The sequence below is a fragment of the Procambarus clarkii genome, chromosome 5 (assembly GCF_040958095.1).
Source record: "Procambarus clarkii isolate CNS0578487 chromosome 5, FALCON_Pclarkii_2.0, whole genome shotgun sequence".
Taxonomy (NCBI): domain Eukaryota; kingdom Metazoa; phylum Arthropoda; class Malacostraca; order Decapoda; family Cambaridae; genus Procambarus; species Procambarus clarkii.
In genome coordinates, this window is record NC_091154.1 from 36,907,720 (window position 1) to 36,932,122 (window position 24,403).

Genomic DNA, 24,403 nt, shown 5'->3' on the forward strand with positions numbered 1-24,403 from the left:
AGTTCTTTCTAATATCTCTGTGGCTCATTTGGGCACTCAGTTTCCGCCTGTGTCCCCTAGTGCGTGTGCCCCTTGTGTTAAATAGCCTGTCTTTATCAACCCATTCGATTCCCTTGAGAATCTTGAATGTGGTGATCATGTCCCCCCTAACTCTTCTGTCTTCCAACGAAGTGAGGTTTAATTCCCGTAGTCTCTCCTCGTACCTCTCAGCTCGGATACTAGTCTGGTGGCAAACCTTTGAACCTTTTCCAGTTTAGTCTTATCCTTGACTAGATATGGACTCCATGCTGGGGCTGCATACTCCAGGATTGGCCTGACATATGTGGTATACAAAGTTCTGAATGATTCTTTACACAAGTTTCTGAATGCCGTTCGTATGTTGTGCAGCCTGGCATATGCCGCTGATGTTATCCTCTTGATATGTGCTGCAGGAGACAGGTCTGACGTGATATCAACCCCCCAAGTCTTTTTCTTTCTCTGACTCCTGAAGAATTTCCTCTCCCAGATGATACCTTGTATTTGGCCTCCTGCTCCCTACACCTATCTTCATTACATTACATTTGGTTGGATGTGTGTGGGTGTGCCTGCGTGAAAGAGAGAGAGAGAGAGAGAGAGAGAGAGAGAGAGAGAGAGAGAGAGAGAGAGAGAGAGAGAGAGAGAGAGTAAGAACAAGCCTTATTTGTACCTGTAACGGTTCATCCATAATCAGATAGCTTACTCAACTGTATCAATTATCTCCACATCCTCCTGGTGGAATGCTACCTCATGGTTAAAGAGTAGGAGGGGATAGACTAAGAGATCTACTCTAGGGATGAGCCTTATCCTCTCCGGTTTGACTGTAGCTTTTGGGTTACATTTCTATATAAAGATTTAGACTATTTTGTTTTTTCTTACAGCAGCTCTTGTAGACTATTAGCCAGAATTTCAGTCTATCATCCACCCAGCTAGCCATTTACGTCAGCCAGCCAGCCAAATCAGCCAGCCAGCCAGGCAAATCAGCCAGCCAGCCAAGCCAGCCAGCCAAGCCAGCCAGCCAAGCCAGCCAGCCAAGCCAGCCAGCCAAGCCAGCCAGCCAGCCAGCCAGCCAGTCAGACTTACCACACACTTGAAACGGCAGGGGATGGGGCAGGTGCAGCAGGAGAGATAAAGGAATAGAATAACAGCAGAATGTCATTGTATTGAGCACCACTTGGCGTCCCATTTCAGAATTGTGGTGTTCGGTTGTGCCCATTACTGCCCTATTTGGTCACGGTTGTGCCCATTACTGCCCTATTTGGTCACGGTTGTGCCCATTACTGCCCTATTTGGTCACGGTTGTGCCCATTACTGCCCTATTTGGTCACGGTTGTGCGGGTTGTGGCTTCTCTCGTTTGGTTGCTTGTAAGGTATTGATGTTTGTGCTTGTGTTCCATCGTTTGGTGTGGTTATCTTCTTGAGGTTATCTTGAGATGATTTCGGGGCTTTTTAGTGTCCCCGCGGCCCGGTCCTCGACCAGGCCTCCACCCCCAGGAAGCAGCCCGTGACAGCTGACTAACACCCAGGTACCTATTTTACTGCTAGGTAACAGGGGGCATAGGGTGAAAGAAACTCTGCCCATTGTTTCTCGCCGGCGCCTGGGATCGAACCCAGGACCACAGGATCACAAGTCCAGCGTGCTGTTCGCTCGGCCAACCGGCTCCCTGGTGTCCAGGTGTCCAGGCTTGAAGCATGGTATATATATATATATATATATATATATATATATATATATATATATATATATATATATATATATATATATATATATATATGTCGTACCTAGTAGCCAGAACGCACTTCTCAGCCTACTATGCAATCCCGATTTGCCTAATAAGCCTAGTTTTCATGAATTAATTGGTTTTCGACTACCTACCCTACCTAACCTAACCTAACCTAACTTTTTGGGCTACATAACCAAACCTAACCTATAAAGATAGGTTAGGTTAGGTTAGGTAGGGTAGGTTAGGTTCGGTCATATATCTACGTTAATTTTAACTCCAATAAAAAAAAATTGACCTCATACATAATGAAATGGGTAGCTTTATCATTTTATAAGAAAAAAATTAGAGAAAATATATTAATTCAGGAAAACTTGGCTTATTAGGCAAATCGGGCCTTGCATAGTAGGCTGAGAAGTGAGTTCTGGCTATTAGGTACGACATATATATATATATATGTATACCAGGGGGTGTCGTAGTCCGCTTCTTGCAGTATATTCACTTGAGAGTTTACCCCAGTTTTTGACTGTTCAGGTTTACAGTATACTTGCTGGTTGGTCAGTCAGCTCTTGCGGTGGCTGGTAACGTCCGGCCCGCGGTTGGTAGGCCAACACCACACCTCTCTGGGACATACGGTACTGGGGTCGGAGCAGGCAGGAAGGGCTTCCACCGCGGCCCAGATATCACGTTCCGCGCCTTCTGAAGGTTTTGGCTTCAAATATATTTGTTCGGAGGTAAAAAAATTCGATCAAATGGTGGTGCTTTCACCGGCATTGGTCTAAACTGTACCGAAAAGTGTGTATCTTCGCCGCCAGTATGCGAGGTACCGACGAATATGTCTGCTCTGTTGGAACACACTTTTTGGATGGAGGAATTTGAGTAGTCGCCCATTTCTCTCTGCAGTCTTTGTTGATTGTTTAGCGTCTGGGCGAACGCTAAACAATCTTTACTCGGTAAAGCGAGTAAACTGTACCAGGGATACGGGCTCACCATAGCCCGTGCTACATGGACACTCCGTCCTGAATAGCTAAATCTTTAACAACAACAACTGTACCAGGGAGTGCATTTGTGTATGTATGAAAGACAGGGCCGGTGATCGAGTCAGCATCTTTAATTAAGCCTACGGGCCTAAACGAGTCAGGTCAGCTTCAGGGTGCTTGATTTAAATTGCTCTTGTTGTAATGACGAGAGAGTTGATATGGTTATTCTCGACTTCCTGATAAGGTTTAGTGGGAAGGTCAACATACTCAACACGGGCCATGCTAATTTCTCTCGCAACCCGTTCTCGCACTTGCTTATAGTCAATATCTTGCTTATGAATAAGTGCATATGTGACATACTAATTTATTGTGAATGTTTGAGTTTACCTTGAACAGCTGAATAGAAAACCTCAACCCAACCTAACCTTCTTAGTATGTTAAGATATTATAACCTATACCTATACCTATATTGATATTAAAGTTTTATAAAAATAATAAAACAAAACTAAAATATTTAAATAAATTGTAAAGTAACTCAGGATATTGTCAAATTTTGCATAAAATCTCTATTGTTTAATAAAACTGAGAAAAAGTTAGTGCCTTGAAAAAAATATGGCTTGGAATGTCATATATATACTTATTTATAAGCGAACTAGTGACTATAAGCAATAAGTCATATATGTGCTGTCTTGTGCGAGAGAAGGTTGCAACCTCTCAGATATCGCTAGGATATATCTGATAGTCGTCCTTAAAGTGAGTTGTTTTTTCTGTGTGGATATGATAGTTAGCCTTACCTTGAGGTTACCTTGAGGTGCTTCCGGGCCTTAGCGTCCCCGCGGCCCGGTCGTCGACCAGGCCTCCTGGTTGCTGGACTGATCAACCAGGCTGTTGGACGCGGCTGCTCGCAGCCTGACGTATGTCACAGCCTGCTTGATCAGGTATCCTTTCCAGCCTAGCTGGAAATTATTTAAATTGTCAGTTCAAATAATATAAGGAGTAGAGAGGATAAATGTCTACAACATTGAGGGTCAGGTTATCTTGAGGTTATCTTGAGATGATTTCGGGGCTTTAGTGTCCCCGCGGCCCGGTCCTCGACCAGGCCTCCACCCCCAGGAAGCAGCCCGTGACAACTGACTAACTCCCAGGTACCTATTTACTGCTAGGTAACAGGGGCATTCAGAATGAAAGAAACTTTGCCCATTTATTTCTGCCTCGTGCGGGAATCGAACCCGCGCCAGTGTGGCCCGCGATGGGCCACACTGACGAGGGTCAGTGTGGCCCATCGCCTTGAACATAGAGTAGAATCATGAGCAAGTTTTCCAGCTCGTAAGAAAATTAGCTTAGGCCTAGCGAACTCCTTAGTAGACTCCTTCAGAGCTACATTTAATAGTCTATCCCTCAAAGACTCACTAGGGCTAATAACCTAAGACCTAACAAAGATAGACAAAGAGCTTAATAAGGAGAGATCCGAAGTGTAATCTTAAGAAAGGTATCATGCTTCGACACGTCAAGGAATGCAACTGAAATTTATTAAGTGGTTAAGGGATAAGTTGCTGTGGTTGGGGGGTGGGGGGGAGGGTGATATACCACCATTTCCCTGCCAGTGGGAAGGGCGCCCCCTCCCTTGCAGGGGGCGCCGCAAGATGGTATCAATCACCAACGAGGATAAGGGCGATGTTCTCGTGTGAATTGAACAAGCATTTTGATCCTAACGAGTTATTAATTGCAATGTGAACACGCCACAGAGGAGTTTGTGAGATTCCAGTTATTGACTTGCACTTGCAACCGTGCAAATGCATTAGTCGCAATGTAATTTAGATTAAAGCTTAACTGCCAAATTCCTGAATGTATAAATATTTACCTGAACCTTGTACAAGCATGACGTGTTGTGGAGAACGTGTATATTCGTCAAGCATTTACGCAATAAATTACGAAACCTGTACATCTTGTCTCAATCATGGCGGCTTTGTTTACAATTAGTAAACAGTTTATGAGCCCCGAAGCACTAGGAGGATGTTGATAACAATAATAGCTTTAGCTTGTGAAGTTTTATAGCTCATAAACTGCTTAATAAACATGAACAAAGTCGCAATGATTAAAGAAAGATGTATACAGGTTCCGAACGTATTGGGGGACATGCTGGTTGACGCCTGGCCTCGCTCATCTGGCTAAAGTAATCTATCATTATTAAGACACTAGTCTTCAAGGGTACACTTAAATAGTTTTCAAATTCAATGTTTCGCGTATTGGGCAATGTTACACCATATTAACGTAAGTAATCGGGGTAGTGTGATGGTGCGGCCAGTCCTCTCCTGCGTTCACGACGTCACTAAACTGGTGTACTAAATTGACCAAACCTAAACTAATCGAGGACCCACGAACAGAAAACGGGATATCACGTCAATTTTGGAGCCCGTCTTCAGAGCAAATACATTACCTTGAGTGACCAAATAACCAACCCCAACTGTTGGTGACCAACCTGTACTGTTGTTGCAACAGTGAACCCGTTTTGTTGTTGCAAGTGAACCAGTACTGTTGTTGCCAACAGTGAACCCATTCTGTTGTTGCAACAGTGAACCCGTTTTGTTGTTGCAAGTGAACCAGTACTGTTGTTGCCAACAGTGAACCCATTCTGTTGTTGCAACAGTGAACCCGTACTGTTAGTTACAACTAGGCTATACACGGAGCGAGAGGATCAATGGATCAATTAGTTCTCGTTAAAACGCAGTGTCAGTTGGCCGCGGGCGACGCCTACCATTTTTAACCCAAAATTTTCCTCTTTTTTCCCCCCTATTTGTTGGTAGTTTATGAACCAGCTATCAACCAGGTAGTTTAGCTTTATCTATTGATACACATCTTCAGATTTATGTTACAGATGATAGCCCAATAAAGGTGGCGTTTTGTGATAATACCCCCCGTTTTCTTTCACCGAATTGCGTGAATTAATAGATTAGCGCAAGGCTGGCGATAGACTGTAGGAAGCATACACGATACTTTCATTTGATGTATTTGTATTTTTTTTGTAGTAAGTGAAGCGGGCCCTATTGCCTACAGCTTGACGGTGAGGGCCTCGAGTGACACGCACTCAATCATGAGTGGAGGGACTTAAACTAGTGCCGCAGTTGATAATTAGTGCTTCATTAGGACTAGCGCCACAGTAGGTAACTAGTGCAGAGTGGATGGCTAGGCTAGTTCCCTGAGGCCGTGGCTAGTGGCGTAGAAGTGAGAGAAGGAAGACACAAGAACGTGTAGGAGAAATGGATAGCTGGAAGAAAGGCAAACAGGTGGTTTGTTGCATGTGTGAGCCATACAACACCCGGGGTTGACGCCCACACCTGCCCGCCCCGCGCACGCCCACACTTGCCGCCCCGCGCACGCCCACACACGCCCACACACGCCCACACAATGGCGACACGGGCGGGGAAGGCGCGGGAACTGTCGTCCACCTACCAAAGCTTCGCTGACACCGGACCAACTTACTCCTACCTGGATCTGAGTCGCGCCCGCAGCGACGAGTCGCTCATGTGGGCGGCGGGGGAAGAAGCCGCCGCCCTCGTCGCCGAGCTGAGGGCCTCTCTGGCGGGCACGCCCATCACCCGCCCTCACCACCACGACGACGACGACGACGACCTGGAGATGTCTGTCGTGTCCACCCTGGGCAGAGTGTCGTTGGACAGGGTGTCGTTAGGGAAGTCCTCGCTGTACAGCAGCACGGGGCGTTCCCTCTCCTTCACAGACCTCCACTCCGCCGCCACCTCCGCAGAGGACCTCCGCCTCTTCTGCTTCCACCCGTCGCGCCTCCCCTGCAGCGCCCACTGCACCTCCCCGCACTCCTCTTCCTCCTCCTCCTCCGCCTCCTCCACTGCCTCCTCCCGCAGCGCCGCCTCCACCTGCGGCAGCGGCGTTAACATTTTGGGAGGCGGCGGCGTCAAGCGCACTCCCATGAGGACCTTCGGCGGCAGCTGGCGCTCCCTTCTTAAGTGTAAGTTGACCTTATTCCGCTTGACCTTATCCTGGTTGACCTTATCCTGGTTGACCTTATCCTAGTTGACTTTATCCTGGTTGACCTTATCCTGGTTGACCTTATTCCGCTTGACCTTATTCCGCTTGACCTTATCCTGGTTGACCTGACCTTATCCTGGTTATCCTGACCCAACCTTATCCTGGTTGACCTTATCCTGGTTGACCTTATTCCGCTTGACCCTATCCTGGTTGACCTTATCCTAGTTGACTTTATCCTGGTTGACCTTATCCTGGTTGACCTTATGCTAGTTAAGCTTAGCCCAATTAACCATCATTCCAGGTGAGCTTCCTCGGGTAAACTTTACCCCAGGTAACTAACAAATGAGCCTCGGTGTTTACCAATAATGTACAGGTAATATTTTGTAATTTACATATTACATTCAAATGACAGAAGACAGAAGAGTTAGGGGGGACATGATCACCACATTCAAGATCCTCAAGGGAATTGACAGGGTTGATAAAGACAGGCTGTTTAACACAAGGGGCACACGCACTAGGGGACACAGGTGGAAACTGAGTGCCCAAATGAGCCACAGAGATATTAGAAAGAACTTTTTTAGTGTCAGAGTGGTTGACAAATGGAATGCATTAGGGGGTGATGTGGTGGAGGCTGACTCCATACACAGTTTCAAATGTAGATATGACAGAGCCCGATAGGCTCAGGAATCTGTACACCTGTTGATTGACGGTTGAGAGGCGGGACCAAAGAGCCAGAGCTCAACCCCCGCAAACACAACTAGGTGAGTAACTAGGTGAGTACACACACCACATATGTAAGACGAATCCTGGAGTATGCGGCCCCAGCATGGAACCCGTACCTTGTTAAGCACAAGACGAAGCTGGAAAAAGATCAGAGGTATGCCACTAGACTAGTCCCAGAACTAAGAGGCATGAGTTACGAGGAAAGGCTGCGGGAGTTACACCTCACGACACTGGAAGACAGAAGAGTAAGGGGAGACATGGTCACTACCTACAAAATTCTCAGAGGAATTGACAGAATAGATAAGGATAAATTGTTTAACACGGGTGGTACGCGAATAAGGGGAAACAGGTGGAAACTGAGTACCCAAATGAGCCACAGGGACGTTAGAAAGGACTTATTCAGTGTCAGAATAGTTAACAGATGGAATGTATTAGGTAGAATGTAGAATGAATGAACAGGTAGAATGTGCTCTGTCGCTCTCTACCTTATAAACATTTTTTGGTATCTTGCATGTGTTGACTATGTCTCCTTATGCTGCAGGCAGTTAATAAAGCGCTAATTATAATCATAGAGGGTCCAAGGCTTTTCAACACTTTACCGCTAAATATAATGAGCGTTACCTGGTGGCCAGTTGTGTTGAGAAAGGAACTTGACACAAACTGCGAAGGACTTCGTACAAGGTCAAGTGGCCCGGTCACAGATGTGCGGTTCACTGCAGCGGTGATACTTGGAGCCGCTGCCAGGTTGGTAAGTTAGGTTAAAGACCTGGGACCAGATTCACGAAAGTACTTACGCAAGCACTTACGAACCTGTACATCTTTTCTCAATCTTTGACGGCTTTGTTTACAAGGATTGTCAAGGATTGATATAAACTGCCTAAGATTTGAGGCAGATTTGTGTGTGTGTGTGTGTGTGTGTGTGTGTGTGTGTGTGTGTGTGTGTGTGTGTGTGTGTGTGTGTGTGTGTGTGTGTATTTATTTTTTGTGTCTGCAGAATCGAGGTATTAGCTCTTGGACCCCGCTTTTCTAACCAATCTATTTTTCCTCTTATATCTACTTCATATATTTCGGCGTGTTTGTGCGTGCAAGCACATCTAACTGCTGCACCTGCAGGTAAACAGGAGCAGCAACGGGCAAGGTGTTGCAACATGATGAGTGTGTGTGTGTTGTGGCACATTTTAACCCTTTTTAAGTGAAGCATCGCTATCAGGGGGCAGCACTCTTACGGGTCTATTCATGCCCGTGCCACCTCTTTGAGTGGCTTCATCAATCAATCAATCAGTGTCACTGAAGGGAGGAATACTGGTGGATCATAGATGGAACGGTGAGACATAGAGGGAGGAGGGAGGGAGGGAAGGTTGATCAAGTCTATTGGAAGACTTGCATAGAGGGAGGAGGGAGGGAGGGAAGGTTGATCAAGTCTATTGGAAGACTTGATGTTTACTTCCTTTACACCGGGCCCCTCATCTTAAGACTTTCCATCGCCCTCTTTTATGTTAGTTTTAACGTTTTCTAATTAGATCTTGAGTCCTTATGATATCCCCCTTTTTAATCCTGACTTACCATATCCTGCTTCGTGAATTCTTCCATTCCTCTTTAATTATTTTCTATATCCTGTTTTTTTCTATAATTCCAATTCCTTTGTCCCTCTATGTTACGCCTACTATTCAGTTCTTGTATTCTATTTCCCTCTATTTCCGATACTACACACGAAAGTATCTCTAACGAGACAAGTAAAGCAGAGGTGCAAGGTACATTTGGATACAACTATGAAAATTAAGGGCCAAAGACCTTTCAAAAGGCCAAAGACCTTTCAAAAGGCCAAAGACCTTCCGAAAGGCTAAAGACCTTCCAAAAGGCCAAAGACCTTCCAAAAGGCCAAAGACCTTCCAAAAGGCCAAAGACCTTCCAAAAGGCCAAAGACCTTCCAAAAGGCCAAAGACCTTCCAAAAGGTCAAAGACCTTCCAAAGGCCAAAGACCTTCCAAAAGACCAAAAACCTTCCAAAAGGCCAAAGACCTTCCAAAAGGCCAAAGACCTTCCAAAAGGCCAAAGACCTTCCAAAAGGCCAAAGACCTTCCAAAGGGCCAAAGACCTTGCAAACGGCTCCAGACCCTAGACATTCGGGGGGCATAACTAGCTCACCTTTCAAGGAGTTCAAAAGACCTTGATTAACACCTCATCCAAAGGATACCTGATCAACCGGACTGTGATTCACACGTCAGACTGAGAGCAGATGCGTCTAGCAGCCTGGTTGGTTGACCAGGTCAATCATTGGCCCGAGGATAAACCGGATCGCGGAGACATTGATCCGAGGAAGCATCTCACGGTACGTGGTGGTGGTGGTGGTACCAGTGGAGTGTTGGTAGTGATGAGGGTGATGATAGTGGTGGTGGTAGTGGTGGTAGTGGTTCTGATGGCCAAGATGGTAGTGATACCGATGATGTCTTGGGGATGGTTGGAGAGGTTATCTTGAGATGATTTCGGGGCTTTAGTGTCCCCGCGGCCCAGTCCTCGACCAGGCCTCCACCCCCAGGAAGCAGCCCGTGACAGCTGACTAACACCCAGGTACCTATTTTACTGCTAGGTAACAGGGGCATAGGGTGAAAGAAACTCTGCCCATTGTTTCTCGCCGGCGCCTGGGATCGAACCCAGGACCACAGGATCACAAGTCCCGCGTGCTGTCCGCTCGGCCGACCGGCTCTCCCCCGCTCGGCCGACCGGCTCTCCCTAAGAGAGGCTAAGAGGATGTATATAATTGACATGGTCAGCGGAGCTCTCCACGGGAGACATCTCCCGTCACGCAGGGTGCAGTCGCACCTCCACAGATCTCCAGTATCAGCTCTTGATACTGGTAATGGCTCAAAAGGGCCACCACTTACGGGCTATTCATGCCCGTGCCACCTTTTGGGTGGCTTAATCTTTATCAATCAATCAATCAATCAATCAATCGGAGCACTCAGGCTTCCGTTACCTCACTATAGACACGAAGCGATGAAAGACAGGGACTGTTACCTAGCAGTAAAATAGGTACCTGGGTGTTAGTCAGCTGTCACAGGCTGCTTCCTGGGGGTGGAGGCCTGGTCGAGGACCGGGCCGCGGGGACACTAAAAAGCCCCGAAATCATCTCAAGATAACCTCAAGGGACATGACGGCGGACGGGCGGGAAACAAGGAGCGGACGGACGGCCTAGAAAGCAAGGGGGGTAGACGGATGTGACGGGGAACAAGAGGAATGACCGAAGGACGGGACGGGGATCGGGTAGACGAAGATCGTATATGACAGTGGAAAATGGGTGGCAAGGGGCTGACGGACAGCAGCCCGTCCTGCAAACAAAGGCCCAAAGGCCATTCCATGCACCCGCCAAACCCCCCAGGTGCTTAAGAATGAAAAACGGTTTACACACGACTCACAACTGATAACGTCCGAACACTTGCGGAACAAGTGCTTCGCTGACGACTTTTGTTCGAACTACAACGCTGTAAATGCTTCACCCACGTACTACAAATACAAATAATCGCCCACTTAACCTAAACACCTAACTTAACCAGTGCCTAAATATGCACAATATGCAAATATATTATAATATTAATTTATATTTTAGAAAAGTTCTGTTTTGAATGAACAGAATGTCGACCAGGAGGCCGGGTCGACGACCGGGCCGCGGGGACGCTAAGCCCCGGAAGCACCTCAAGGTAACCTCAAGGTAATGTTAAAATTGATGAATGCGTCTTTGGGGACGACCGCTGGATGGAATGGACTTGGTCTGAGGACGGGGTGTGGACAGACAATACTCGTACACAGGACATGGCACTGACTATAACTGCTGAATCATCTTGTTAATGGCTCCGACGATTATTGTTGATTATGTTAAGGGTAAAGGTCACGAGGCTGAGCCCCTTGAGTCATCACTTGAGCATCATGCAACAGTGGGACGGGTGGGTGGGAGAAGGGAGTGGCCACAGTAGGTGAGCACACGGGGCAAGGAGGCATCGATTGATGATTGATGAAGATTAAGCCACCCAAAAGGTGGTACGGGCATGAATAGCCCGTAAGTGGTGGCCCTTTTGAGCCATTACCAGTATATACTGGAGATCTGTGGAGGTGCAACTGCACCCTGCGTGACGGGAGATGTCTCCGGTGAAGGAGGCATCAATGCCATAAGGGGAAGGTGATATAATCCCAACACTAACAAGCAGGTATCAACCAGGTACCTGAGACGCACACCAAGATGGTAACCTCGGCTGCATATGGGAGGTAGGTCCCCTATCCTCCGTTGAAGAGCGGAGGTGCAACAGGTACTCTGAGAGAGAACTATCAACATCAGAGGCCCGAGACTGTTCAACACGCTCCCACTACACATAAGGGGCATAACTGGCCGACTCCCTCACAGTGTTCAAGAGAGAACTGGATAAGTACCTCCAAAGGATACCTGATCAACCAGGCTGTGATTCATACGTCAGGCTGCGAGCAGCCGCGACCAACAGCCTAGTTGACCAGTTCAGCAACGAAGAGGCCTGGTCGACGACCGGGTCGCGGGGACGCTAAGCCCCGAAACCATCTCGAGGTAGGCAAATATAAGATCATTGTTTAGAAACCGAAAATCAGGACTACACAACCTACACCACAATGATTAAACCAATACTGGAATATGCAGTACCGACGTGGACTCCGCACCTTGTCAAGCCTAATAATAAAGTTAAAAAAGTTCAAAGTTTTGCGAAAATATTGGGTGTTGTGTGTGTCAAAAGTAGTTGGTTTTGGGAGTGGGGATTAAGGTCTACCAGGGAGCCGGTCGGCCGAGCGGACAGCACACTGGACTTGTGATCTTGTGGTCCCGGGTTCGATCTCGGGCGCCGGCGAGAAACAATGGGCAGAGTCCCTATGCCCCTGTTACCTAGCAGTAAAATAGGTACCTGGGTGTTAGTCAGCTGTCACGGGCTGCTTTATAGGGGTGGAGGCCTGGTCGAGGACCGGGCCGCGGCGACACTAAAAAGCCCCGAAATCATCTCAAGATAACCTCAAGATATACCCTCTCAACCAGATTTTAACTGTTGCCTTCTATCGGAGTTAGCTGATTCATTTCCTTTTTTTTAATATCACGAAGACAAAGAGTTTGGTATATGGGTGTCTTATCTCGATCGCAAACAGTGAAGATTGATTGATGAAGATTAAGCCATCCAAAAGGTGGCACGGGCATGAATAGCCCATAAGTGGTGGCCCTTTTGAGCCATTACCAGTATCAAGAGATGATACTGGAGATCTGTGGAGGTGCGACTGCACCCTGCGTGACGGGAGATGTCTCCTGTGGAAACAAACAGTGAAATGATGCTTTGGTGTACAGGGGGTGAGGGGGGGGGGGGTGAGGAAGAAAGGTTAAGTCCATAACAGGGTCTGACCTTGGGGCCTGAGAGGCACGTTAGCGCCCGCTGCTACCAACGTTATCCCTTTGTTCTGGACTGTCCTCATCAACCCCCCACCACCACCCCTACCGCTCCTTTTCCCCCCCTCCATCCCCCCCATGTAACACCTCCCCCTCCAGCCCATTCCCGCCCCCCCAACACAACACAACAGCTACCAGTACCTTCCTACTGCTGTGTGTGTGTCAAAAGTACCCACGTACAGGCTGGCGTCCACTTACTTCAACCCCACCCCCCGTTCTTCGTTATTATCTCGTTCCATGGGTTGGGAACAGGGCGCTGCTCCCTCTCACACTCACTAGACCACTATGGCGTGGCCTTAGCTGCTATGGAAGACTAGCAAAACGCTGTTATAGTGCAGGCGATGAGTCACAATAACGTGGCTAAAGTAATTTGACCAGACCACACACTAGAAGGTGAAGGGACGACGACGTTTCGGTCCGTCCTGGACTATTCTCAAGTAGATTGTGACTGTGTCTTCACGCTGTTATAATATACATACACGGATTTCGATAATTCCCTCTCCACGACTGTGACCACAAACAGAAATTACTGGCAAAGTAGGGAGGTAGATCTTTACTTTCCTAAAGCACAGAACTCTCAGTGTAATAGTCCAGAATGTAAACTCTGAATCATCAGCCTTGAATAGCTCAGCCTCCCCAGGGTACTGTGCTTGCTTCATTAGTTTTATCGCATCCTCATATTAGATAGAAAAGGATTTCTAAACTTGCGGGGCATCATAGCCGGCCGACCTCTCAGTGTTCAAAGGAGAACTTGATCAATGGCTAAAGTAATTTTAGGCTATCAATTTAGGCTAATTTAGCGATCAATGGCTAGAGTAATCAACTAGGATGTGATTCATACGTGAGGCTGCGAGCAGCCGCGCCGAACAGTCTTGATTGGCCAGACCACCACCAACCAGGAGGCCTGGTAAGAGACCGGGCCCGAGGGGACGTTGACCCCCCGGAATCATACCATGTATATACTGCCTCCTTCCACCCCCCCTTCCTCTCCCCTTCCTTCCAACTATCTCATTCTTTTTTTTTTCTTAATCTCCTGAACATGGGCAATGCTCCCTGCAAGTAATAGCTCTCAGGGGGAACTGTGTGACCTTTTAAGGTGTGTTGTGGTTAACAGCACGACGTGGGGGCAGGGAGCCGGCGGTGGTCGTGGGAAGGAATGGGGGAGAGGGGAAGGGTTGGGTAGAGAGTGTGTGTGGGGTGGGGGGGGGGGGTTGATGATGCTAGAGGACATGGTCTGGTGTGTGTGTGTGTGTGTGTGGGAGAAGACAGTAGACCCGCCGGCTACGATATGCTATTAGGCTACCTTGGTCATTACAGCTACCACCATAACCACCACCACTACCATACCCACCACAGTCACATCCTGTGACCCCCCCCCCCTCCTGCCACCTCCTCCCTCCCTGCCTCCGCCCCCCCCAGGCCCCAGTAATTACACACCTGCCCCACTCGCCTTCCTTACCTGTGTCCCTTCACGCCTGACTGACAGTGTCAAGAGTGCGTGAGTGTCTGGCCCACGAGGGCTATACACAGCGCCGCTCAATACCTCCCCAGTACCAGTACTGGTACCTCCCCAGTACCAGTACTGGTACCTGTACTGGTACCTCCCCAGTACCAGTACTGGTACCTGTACTGGTACCTCCCCAGTACCAGTACCCGCACTTCACAACCTGTTGATATTTTCCACTTGGAATTTGGCCCAAGTACAAATTCCAACCCACCAACAGTCACCTGCAGAACCATGCTGTTTTACACTACAATTTAATGTAGAAGCCAAGTCATAATTTGTAATATTATACTTACTATATTACTTTATATATATATACTACTTAATATTACTTTATATATATATACTACTTAATATTACTTTATAATATACTTATTACTTTATAATATAATATATTACGACCACTTCAAGGTTCTATGTGACCGTTCTTGAGACTCTTAATGTTAGGATGTTGTCCATGTTCAGGTCACTGTTGTCGGTTCCGGGGATCAATGGCCTTGCGATCCGGTCTCTGACCAGATCATCACCAACCAGGTGGTCTGGTCAAAGTCCCCTAATGTTTTTTCAAGTGAAAATTATTGTATCTTTATTTTTGGTTAAAAGATCACTGGTTGCTAGGCTTCTCGGGATGTTTCGAGATAGAACAATAGAACATCACTCTCTGATAACACCAGGTGCGCCCTTCGTAAACACCTAAACAATAGCCACAACCCCCCCCCCTCATCGTAAACATGTACACAACAGTAGTGATTCATCGGGTAAACAATTGAAAAACAGTAATGTTTTGGGGGAGGACAGAGCATCATCCTTGGGGGGTAGAAATAGCCTAAGCTACTCTATCCCTTTGAGATGTATTTATTGCTTATCTCAATAAACATACTTGAACTTGAACTTGAGCATCATCCTTCTGAAGCTTTTGTTGACACTTAAGACACTTCCTGTGTCTCTAAGAGTGCAAGACGGCCATGGAGAGTCTTAACACCTTCTTCCTTCCCCCCCCCCCCTCACTTGTTAACAGCCGCCCACGCGGTAACTGCTTGTTTGTATTGGGGGAAGCTGCCAAGGCTCGCGTCTCTGCTGCTTCCTGATTGGTGGACCGAACCCGTGCTCCTTTACACGCTGACCTACACCTTGCTTGCCTGACCTTGCTTGCCTGACCGACCATGCTTGACTGACCGACCATGCTTGACTGACCATGCTTGACTGACCGTCTGCCCGCTTGACTGCTCCGAACCTACTTTAGGTTAGTGACGCCTGATTTAATTTTTTTTCCTGGGTGTTCCGGCTCTCCTGGAAGAGCGTGAGTATTTTCCTTGACGTGATGATATTGTTGGTAAGTGAGTGAGTGAGTGAGTGAGTGTGTGTGTGTGTGTGTGTGTGTGTGTGTGTGTGTGTGTGTGTGTGTATATATATATATATATATATATATATATATATATATATATATATATATATATATATATATATATATATATAATGAATGGTGAAGGATGTTTTGGATTTTATTATGTGTTAATTTTGTTCCATTTTTCTGCGGGAATTATAGCCTTACCGTTAGTGTGATCGCATGAGACTTAATTAGCTGCAGCAAACCCCAGGGTGTGACCAATCAAGGCCAGGATTTAAGAGTTTAGTGAGTCGATCATAACGTTAGATCGATGAAGATGTTTTTTATACCGTTCCCAGCCTCTTCTTTCTCCCCCCCCCCCCTCTTCTTTCCCCTACCCCCCTCTTCTTTCCCCTACCCTCCCTCCCTCTTTCCCCTACCCCCTCTTCTTCCCGCACTCTCCCTACTTCTGCCCTCCCCCTGCCCTCTGCCGCCCCCCCTCTCTACTTCTTAGCAATCGCCACGCATCGCGTCGTTACTGGGCGCGCTAACTACCTTTCCAGCTCTTAATTACCCTCACTAATTAAGGCATCGTTAAAATACAGCCCGGCACCTGGTAGTGTAGCAGTGATAGATCAGTCATTTGTTTGTCGCAACTTGTGTTGCTTTGTGTTTTATTCTTGTGGGTTTAGCTTGTGTTGCTGGGGGCTGGTTGGTTGTGTTGCTGGGGGCTGGTCGCTTGTGTGGCTGGGGGCTGGTTGGTTGTGTTGCTGGGGGCTGGTTGGTTGTGTTGCTGGGGGCTGGTTGGTTGTGTTGCTGGGGGCTGGTCGCTTGTGTGGCTGGGGGCTGGTTGGTTGTGTTGCTGGGGGCTGGTTGGTTGTGTTGCTGGGGGCTGGTTGGTTGTGTGGCTGGGGGCTGGTCGCTTGTGTGGCTGGGGGCTGGTTGGTTGTGTTGCTGGGGGCTGGTCGCTTGTGTGGCTGGGGGCTGGTTGGTTGTGTGGCTGGGGGCTGGTTGGTTGTGTTACTGGGGGCTGGTTGGTTGTGTTGTTGGGGGCTGGTTGGTTGTGTTGCTGGGGGCTGGTCGCTTGTGTGGCTGGGGGCTGGTTGGTTGTGTTACTGGGGGCTGGTTGGTTGTGTTGCTGGGGGCTGGTCGCTTGTGTGGCTGGGGGCTGGTTGGTTGTGTTACTGGGGGCTGGTTGGTTGTGTTGCTGGGGGCTGGTTGGTTGTGTTACTGGGGGCTGGTTGGTTGTGTTACTGGGGGCTGGTTGGTTGTGTTGCTGGGGGCTGGTCGCTTGTGTGGCTGGGGGCTGGTTGGTTGTGTTGCTGGGGGCTGGTTGGTTGGTGTTGCTGGGGGCTGGTTGGTTGTGTTGCTGGGGGCTGGTTGGTTGTGTGGCTGGGGGCTGGTTGGTTGTGTTACTGGGGGCTGGTTGGTTGTGTGGCTGGGGGCTGGTTGGTTGTGTTACTGGGGGCTGGTTGGTTGTGTGGCTGGGGGCTGGTTGGTTGTGTTACTGGGGGCTGGTTGGTTGTGTTGTTGGGGGCTGGTTGGTTGTGTTGCTGGGGGCTGGTCGCTTGTGTGGCTGGGGGCTGGTTGGTTGTGTTACTGGGGCTGGTTGGTTGTGTTGCTGGGGGCTGGTCGCTTGTGTGGCTGGGGGCTGGTTGGTTGTGTTACTGGGGGCTGGTTGGTTGTGTTGTTGGGGGCTGGTTGGTTGTGTTACTGGGGGCTGGTTGGTTGTGTTACTGGGGGCTGGTTGGTTGTGTTGCTGGGGGCTGGTCGCTTGTGTGGCTGGGGGCTGCTTGGTTGTGTTGCTGGGGGCTGGTTGGTTGTGTTGCTGGGGGCTTGTGACACTGTGTTTGTGGTTTTGTTGCGTGTCCTTCTGATTCAATTGAGTTGTGGTCCAAGGTTTGTTCGGATTGTTTGTGTGGTGGTGAGCAGGCTGTGTTTGTGTGGTGTAAGCAGGCTGTGTTTGTGTGGTATTGAGCAGGCTGTGTTTGTGTGGTGTAAGCAGGCTGTGTTTGTGTGGTATTGAGCAGGCTGTGTTTGTGTGGTATTGAGCAGGCTGTGTTTGTGTGGTATTGAGCAGGCTGTGTTTGTGTGGTATTGAGCAGGCTGTGTTTGTGTGGTGTAAGCAGGCTGTGTTTGTGTGGTATTGAGCAGGCTGTGTTTGTGTGGTATTGAGCAGGCTGTGTTTGTGTGGTGTAAGCAGGCTGTGTTTGTGTGGTATTGAGCAGGCTGTGTTTGTGTGGTGTAAGCAGGCTGTGTTTGTGTGGTATTGAGCAGGCTGTGTTTGTGTGGTATTGAGCAGGCTGTGTTTGTGTGGTATTGAGCAGGCTGTGTTTGTGTGGTATTGAGCAGGCTGTGTTTGTGTGGTATTGAGCAGGCTGTGTTTGTGTGGTATTGAGCAGGCTGTGTTTGTGTGGTATTGAGCAGGCTGTGTTTGTGTGGTATTGAGCAGGCTGTGTTTGTGTGGGTTGTTACTATATATAGTATTAATGAGAGTTGTGTTGAATTTGACTGTGGGGTTCATTTGGGTTTTGGGTTGTGCTTGAAAAAGTCTTAAAAACGTTAGAGATGCTGCCTGCCTGCCTGCCAGCCTGCTTGCCTGCCAGCCTGCTTGCCTGCCTGCCTCCTTGCCTGCCTGCCTGCCGGCCTACCTGCCTGCCTACCTGCCGGCCTACCTGCCTGCCTACCTGCCTGCCTACCTGCCTGCCTCCCTGCCTGCCTCCCTGCATGCCTACCTGCCTGCCTACCTGCCTGCCTACCTGCATGCCTGCCTACCTACCTACCTACCGGCCCTCTTCCTTCCTTCTTTCAGTCGGGTGATAGCCTTCTTACTATTAACTGTATGCTTTACACAGGGACTGTTAACTGGTTCTTTTTTCCCTCTTGTACTGTACGACAGAAACACAAACTCCGCCGATGTATTGTGTTGATTATCGAGTTCTCTTGACCATCGTGAAAGGCCGACCAGTTATGCCCTTTTTTATGCTGTGTGTCTTATTGTGTTCTGTTAAAAAAAATGCTGATTGTAAAGACTCCGGGGTCAGATAATGCTATATGATTACTAAAAAAATATAGGCTCGGGCTTATCTTAGGCCTATCGATTATTTCCACCAGCCACACTAATTGAAACCGTCGTGGGGGCAAAATCGGGGGGTGGGGCGGGGAGGGGATGGGGGTTCTCGAAAACCTGGACATTCTAGGATGGGGGACCATGGGAGGAGGAGGAGGAGGAGGGTGGGAGAGGTCAGGAGGGTCCCATGAACCTGGACATTCCAGGATGGGTGACGTTGTATCATAACGTTGTTATAGATTCGGCTACTCGGAACAAGTTCCAAGTAGCACGGGCTATGGTGAGCCCGTAGTGGACTTACCTGGCTCAGGAGCGGGGGCCAAGTAGCACGGGCTGTGGTGAGCCCGTAGTGGACATACCTGGCTCAGGAGCGGTCCCCGGCATCATAACGAGTTGAGTGCTACGTTGAGCGTTAACTGACCTGGAAAGGATCACATTCGTAATATATCGTTACGGAATATCATTCGTCAAGGACGTGTTGCGCCCCCCCACCCCCACCTGTCCCCCCTCCCCCCATCTATCCCCCCCCCATCACCCTCACTCTTCTAGGTTACCCAAAGCCCTCCGCGCGGTCACCCATCCGGGGTCTGGATTAAACCCGACTGACCAGGGTGACCCGCTATTCAATAAGGTTTCTACAATAATTGTTGTGGTCATCTTATAATACTAATATACATAATGATTAATGAAAGAACACAAAAATTAATTCAAAGACAAAAGTAATTAATTTGCAATAATAATAATATTGCAAGTGGAATTCTGATAGTATGACCCGGCCAGGTCATACTATCAGAATTACTAACTTGCTAACATGATGCTAATCATTTGATAGGAAGATAAGGAGAGGCGAGTAATAAGGTTTATAAAATCATGATCGATAGGTTTTAGTAAACAATTAGAAAATACATATAGAAGAAAACGGGCGAGCCCGCTAGCTCTTCATGCAGATCGGCGTTCAATCCCCGACCGTCCAAGTGGTTGGGCACTATTCCTTCCCCCTCCCTCTCTCCCGTCCCATCCCAAATCCTTACCCTCATCCCTTCCAAGTCGTAATAGCCCTCATCCCTTCCAAGTCGTAATAGCCCTCATCCCATATAGTCGTAATAGCTTGGCGCTTTCCCTGTGGGAACCGACCTGTGAGATTTATATTTATTTAATTTATATGAATTTATATTTACGTTAATTTATATACTTCGATAGCAATTTGTATAATGTTAAGTGGACTGTATTTCTGCAATAATCTCTTAATCTCACAAATCGATCCTCTACACATTAGGGGGGGTTATTAAATTAATATATATGCAGCCAATCAAACTACAGTAACTACATACATTGAAGAGGTTCCTTATCTTATAGTACAGCAGGTTAGTCCACCAGGTATAACTAGGGTGTAGACACCAAATTATCCTCTTTGAGGTAGCTTCCGTCACCCAGTAACTGGTGCACAAAATCTTCCTCCTCGTCTTGACCTGTCAAAAGGGCGCTAGCTGTAAAGCCAGATACCTATATATGACAAGTTATATCAGAGAAAATACTGTACATGGAACATTGAAGACCTGGCTTAATTACCTTTAGTTTGAGGCGATTTCGCGTTCTAACCGGCGAACCCTACCCAATGACATTAATGGCCACTAATGATAGATAATGGGTTTCGGAAAGAACACTTAACTTGAATTTGTAGACAGCGTGTTGATAATGGTACACCTTTAGTTTCCATAACACTACGTCCAAGTAAATTTAACAGGAGCCGAATTTGCTCCCGTGTGAGCCTCTGGTCTAGTATCAACAATGGCTGCCCCTTCCTCCTCACTCTGACGCCTGGCTTACATTGTCCACATGTCAGAAAGTGATAGAAGGGTCACATTTACTCTACTTTAATATTGATAATTAAGTTAATTTATATAAGATGTTTTATGATGGTAAAGTCCAAAGACTAATGTATTTAAGTATAATTCCCAGCAGAATAGCTGGTGAATTATAATAGTATGTGGTGATGATATCCCGTTTTCTATAGACGGTAATTCCACTACAAGTTACGTTTTCTATGGGTAACTTGTTTATACAATACAGCTATTATCTGTATGATTATTAAATGGTGTCGGATTTTCCGACATTCCCCCCCTGATAGTTTCCTTCCCTCCCCGAGTGCTGCTGAAACTAGAGATCCGAGAGTGGGATGCTCACGAGGTGATGGGAGATCTGAGCCGTGGATGCTGGTGGGGGGAGATGATGGGCTGCTGTCCCAAGCTCGAGTGAGCCATTACTCTGCAAAGGTGCAATAGGTACGCTGAGGGAACTCTTCATCAGTATCAAAGACCCCTAGACTTTCAATACACTCCCTCTGCACACATATGGGGGCATAACTGCATGACTCTGCACGTAAGGGGCCTCCACCTACAAAGTATATACCTGGTCAACCAGACTGTGAGTCATATGTCAGGCTGCGAGCAGCGGTGTCCAATAGCCTGGTTGACCAGACCAACCAGGAGGCCTGGTCAGAGACTGGTCGGTCCGGGGTGCGGAGGTTGATCCTCGAAATTACCGCAAGGTAGCTACAAGGTAGGTAGGTAGCGCAGGCAGGCAGGCAGGCAGGCAGGCAGGCAGGCAGGCAGGCAGGCAGGCAGGCAGGCAGGCAGGCAGGCAGGCAGGCTAGGCAGGCAGGCTAGGCAGGCAGGCTAGGCAGGCAGGCTAGGCAGGCAGGCTAGGCAGTCAGTCAGTCAGTCCAGGCAGGCAGGCAGGCAGGCAGGCAGGCAGGCAGGCAGGCAGGCAGGCAGGCAGGCAGACAAACAGACAGACAGACAGACAGACACACACACACACACACAGACACACACAGACAGACAGACAGACAAACAGGAAGTCGGTACACTAGACAACCAACGGTCAGAAAGACGGGGGTCCGAGTTTAAGCGTTAACAGCTTGATCCCGCAGGCACAGGTAGCAAACACAGACACATTTCAAAACTGCAGCAGCGTTGGGTGTTAGCAGTGGCGGGCGTGTTGGCGGGGGAAAGTGGTAGTGGAAGAGAGGCGTGTGGGAGGGTGAGGCGCACTTCCCTAACAAAGAGTCATCACCACCATCACATCTGCTCTGAAAGTTCAGGGATTCTGGCGTTGCTCCCACTTGCTTACTGGTCTTACGGTCCAGTGTTCCCATACATCCCTGCGGCTCATCTGAGTGTGTGTGAGCTCATCTGAGTGCTCATCTCATCATCTACACGAGGGGGGCCTCGTAGCCTGGTGGATAGCGCGCAGAACTCGTAATTCTGTGGCGCGGGTTCGATTCCCACACGAGGCAGAAACAAATGGGCAAAGTTTCTTTCACCTTAAGTGCCCCTGTTACCTAGCAGTAAATAGGTACCTGGGAGTTTGTCAGCTGTCACGGGCTGCTTCCTGGGGTGTGTGTGTGGTGTGGAAAAAAAAAAAAAGTAGTTAGTAAACAGTTGATTGACAGTTGAGAGGCGGGCCGAAAGAGCAAAGCTCAACCCCCGCAAAAACACAACTAGTAAACACGAGTCGAGACTGGTCCCCGAGCCGGGCTTGGGGGGAGTAGAAGAACTCCCAGACCCCCATCCAGATACACTGCTCCTCATCCTAAACACTTGCCTATACTTTCTCTATGCCATTTCGAAATTGTATGTCTGGATCATGTTCCCCTCTATTTCGCCTGCTATTCCAGCTCCGTTAAATTTAGATCTCTTATAGTCTATGTATATGTTTATCTCTCAGAATGTTCGGTAATACGTTTATTGCTTGTGATGTGTGTCTATGTATGTATTAACACGATGTACTGAACGGGGTGAGAATAGCTTGAGCTACCTCATCGCTTTGTGTGTATTTTACCTCAATAAACTTATTGCAATTTCAATTTCAATTATAGTCTATCGCCGTAGGCTTAGTGTAATCTACTTAATTTTGGGTACTAGTCTTGTCGCAAACCTCCGCACTTTTCCCATCTTTGATTTGTCATTTTTGAGTTGGAGTCTGCAGGCTGGTGGCACAAATTCTAGTGTTGGTCGAACATGTGATGTATGTAACCTCTTGAACGCAAAGTTACCAAGGGTCGAGAAGCCTGGGGCTGCTTACCAGCTCCCTCTATGCCACTCAAGGAAGTTCAAACTCTCACAAGTGAGGCCGGGCTTGGGGAGTAGAACAACTCCCAGAACCCCATCAACCAGTTAACTGTGTGAAATCCTTAAGAGAGGTTATGTGATATTCGTATTTTCTTAAGGTCAGCTTTGTGTCGTAAGCAAACAGGGACCCAAAACAGTCTAGTACATAACTTATGTAATTTCTATATACTACACAATGGAATCCGAATATGAGGAATCCAAACTAGTGTTTGGATTCCTTTCTTTTTATTTGTATTCTCAGTATTTTGTTTACTCAATTTCCTTCCGTCCCTTATTCTTCCCATATCTTAGTTGTATATTTAAATTGTTTAACTTTGTGTGTTTATTCACTTAGTTGTATTCACCTAGTTGTGCTTGTTGCGGGGGTAAGCTCTGGCTCTTTGGTCCCGCCTCTCAACCGTCAATCAACTGGTGTACAGATTCCTGAGCCTACTGGGCTTTATCATATCTACATTTGAAACTGTGAACGGAGGCAGCCTCCACCACATCACTGCCTAATGCATTCCATCTGTTAACTACTCTGTGTGTGTGTGTGTGTGTGTGTGTGTGTGTGTGTGTGTGTGTGTGTGTGTGTGTGTGTGTGTGTGTGTGTGTGTGTGTGTGTGTACTCACCTAGTTGTACTCACCTAGTTGTGTTTGCGGGGGTTGAGCTCTGGCTCTTTGGCCCCGCCTCTCAACCGTCAATCAACAGGTGTACAGATTCATGAGCCTATCGGGCTCTGTCATATCTACACTTGAAACTGTGTATGGAGTCAGCCTCCACCACATCACTTCCTAATGCATTCCATTTGTCAACCACTCTGACACTAAAAAAGTTCTTTCTAATATCTCTGTGGCTCATTTGGGCACTCAGTTTCCACCTGTGTCCCCTTGTGCGTGTTCCCCTTGTGTTAAATAGACTGTCTTTATCTACCCTATCAATCCCCTTCAGAATCTTGAATGTGGTGATCATGTCCCCCCTAACTCTTCTGTCTTCCAGCGAAGTGAGGTTTAATTCCCGTAGTCTCTCCTCGTAGCTCATACCTCTCAGCTCGGGTACTAGTCTGGTGGCAAACCTTTGAACCTTTTCCAGTTTAGTCTTATCCTTGACTAGATATGGACTCCATGCTGGGGCTGCATACTCCAGGATTGGCCTGACATATGTGGTATACAAAGTTCTGAATGATTCTTTACACAAGTTTCTGAATGCCGTTCGTATGTTGGCCAGCCTGGCATACAGGCACACAGCCTGTGTGTGTGTGTGTGTGTGTGTGTGTGTGTGTATGTGTGTGGGTGTGTGGGTAAACACTTGAAGCACCTGGCTGACCATCCCTTTCCTTGGCATTTCCTACACCTTCCTGCCCCTTCTCCCCATGACCTTTACCCAACGTGTTCCCCCCTTTCTCTTAAATATGTATTTAAGTATATATAAGGGGTATATATACATACACCTGCAATATTCCATTTGTCGTGTATTTCCCTTTCTGCCATCTACATTCCACTAATT

The 24,403-nt window shown here is 47.9% G+C and overlaps 1 protein-coding gene across 7 annotated transcripts in view; it reads left to right on the forward strand.

Annotated features, from left to right (window-relative positions):
- The window catches only part of LOC123763092 (caskin-2), a 439,015-nt gene that overhangs the window by 349,728 nt on the left and 64,884 nt on the right, over positions 1 to 24,403 (forward strand). For 2 of the 7 annotated variants that reach the window (XM_045750044.2, XM_045750052.2), the window contains exon 2: positions 5,743 to 6,698. The exons of the other annotated variants lie outside the window; for them this stretch is intronic. In XM_045750044.2, the coding sequence (XP_045606000.1) occupies positions 6,122 to 6,698 (577 nt within the window). In that variant the 5' untranslated portion in view covers positions 5,743 to 6,121. The remainder of the gene's footprint in view (positions 1 to 5,742; positions 6,699 to 24,403) is intronic. 7 annotated transcript variants of the gene reach the window in all.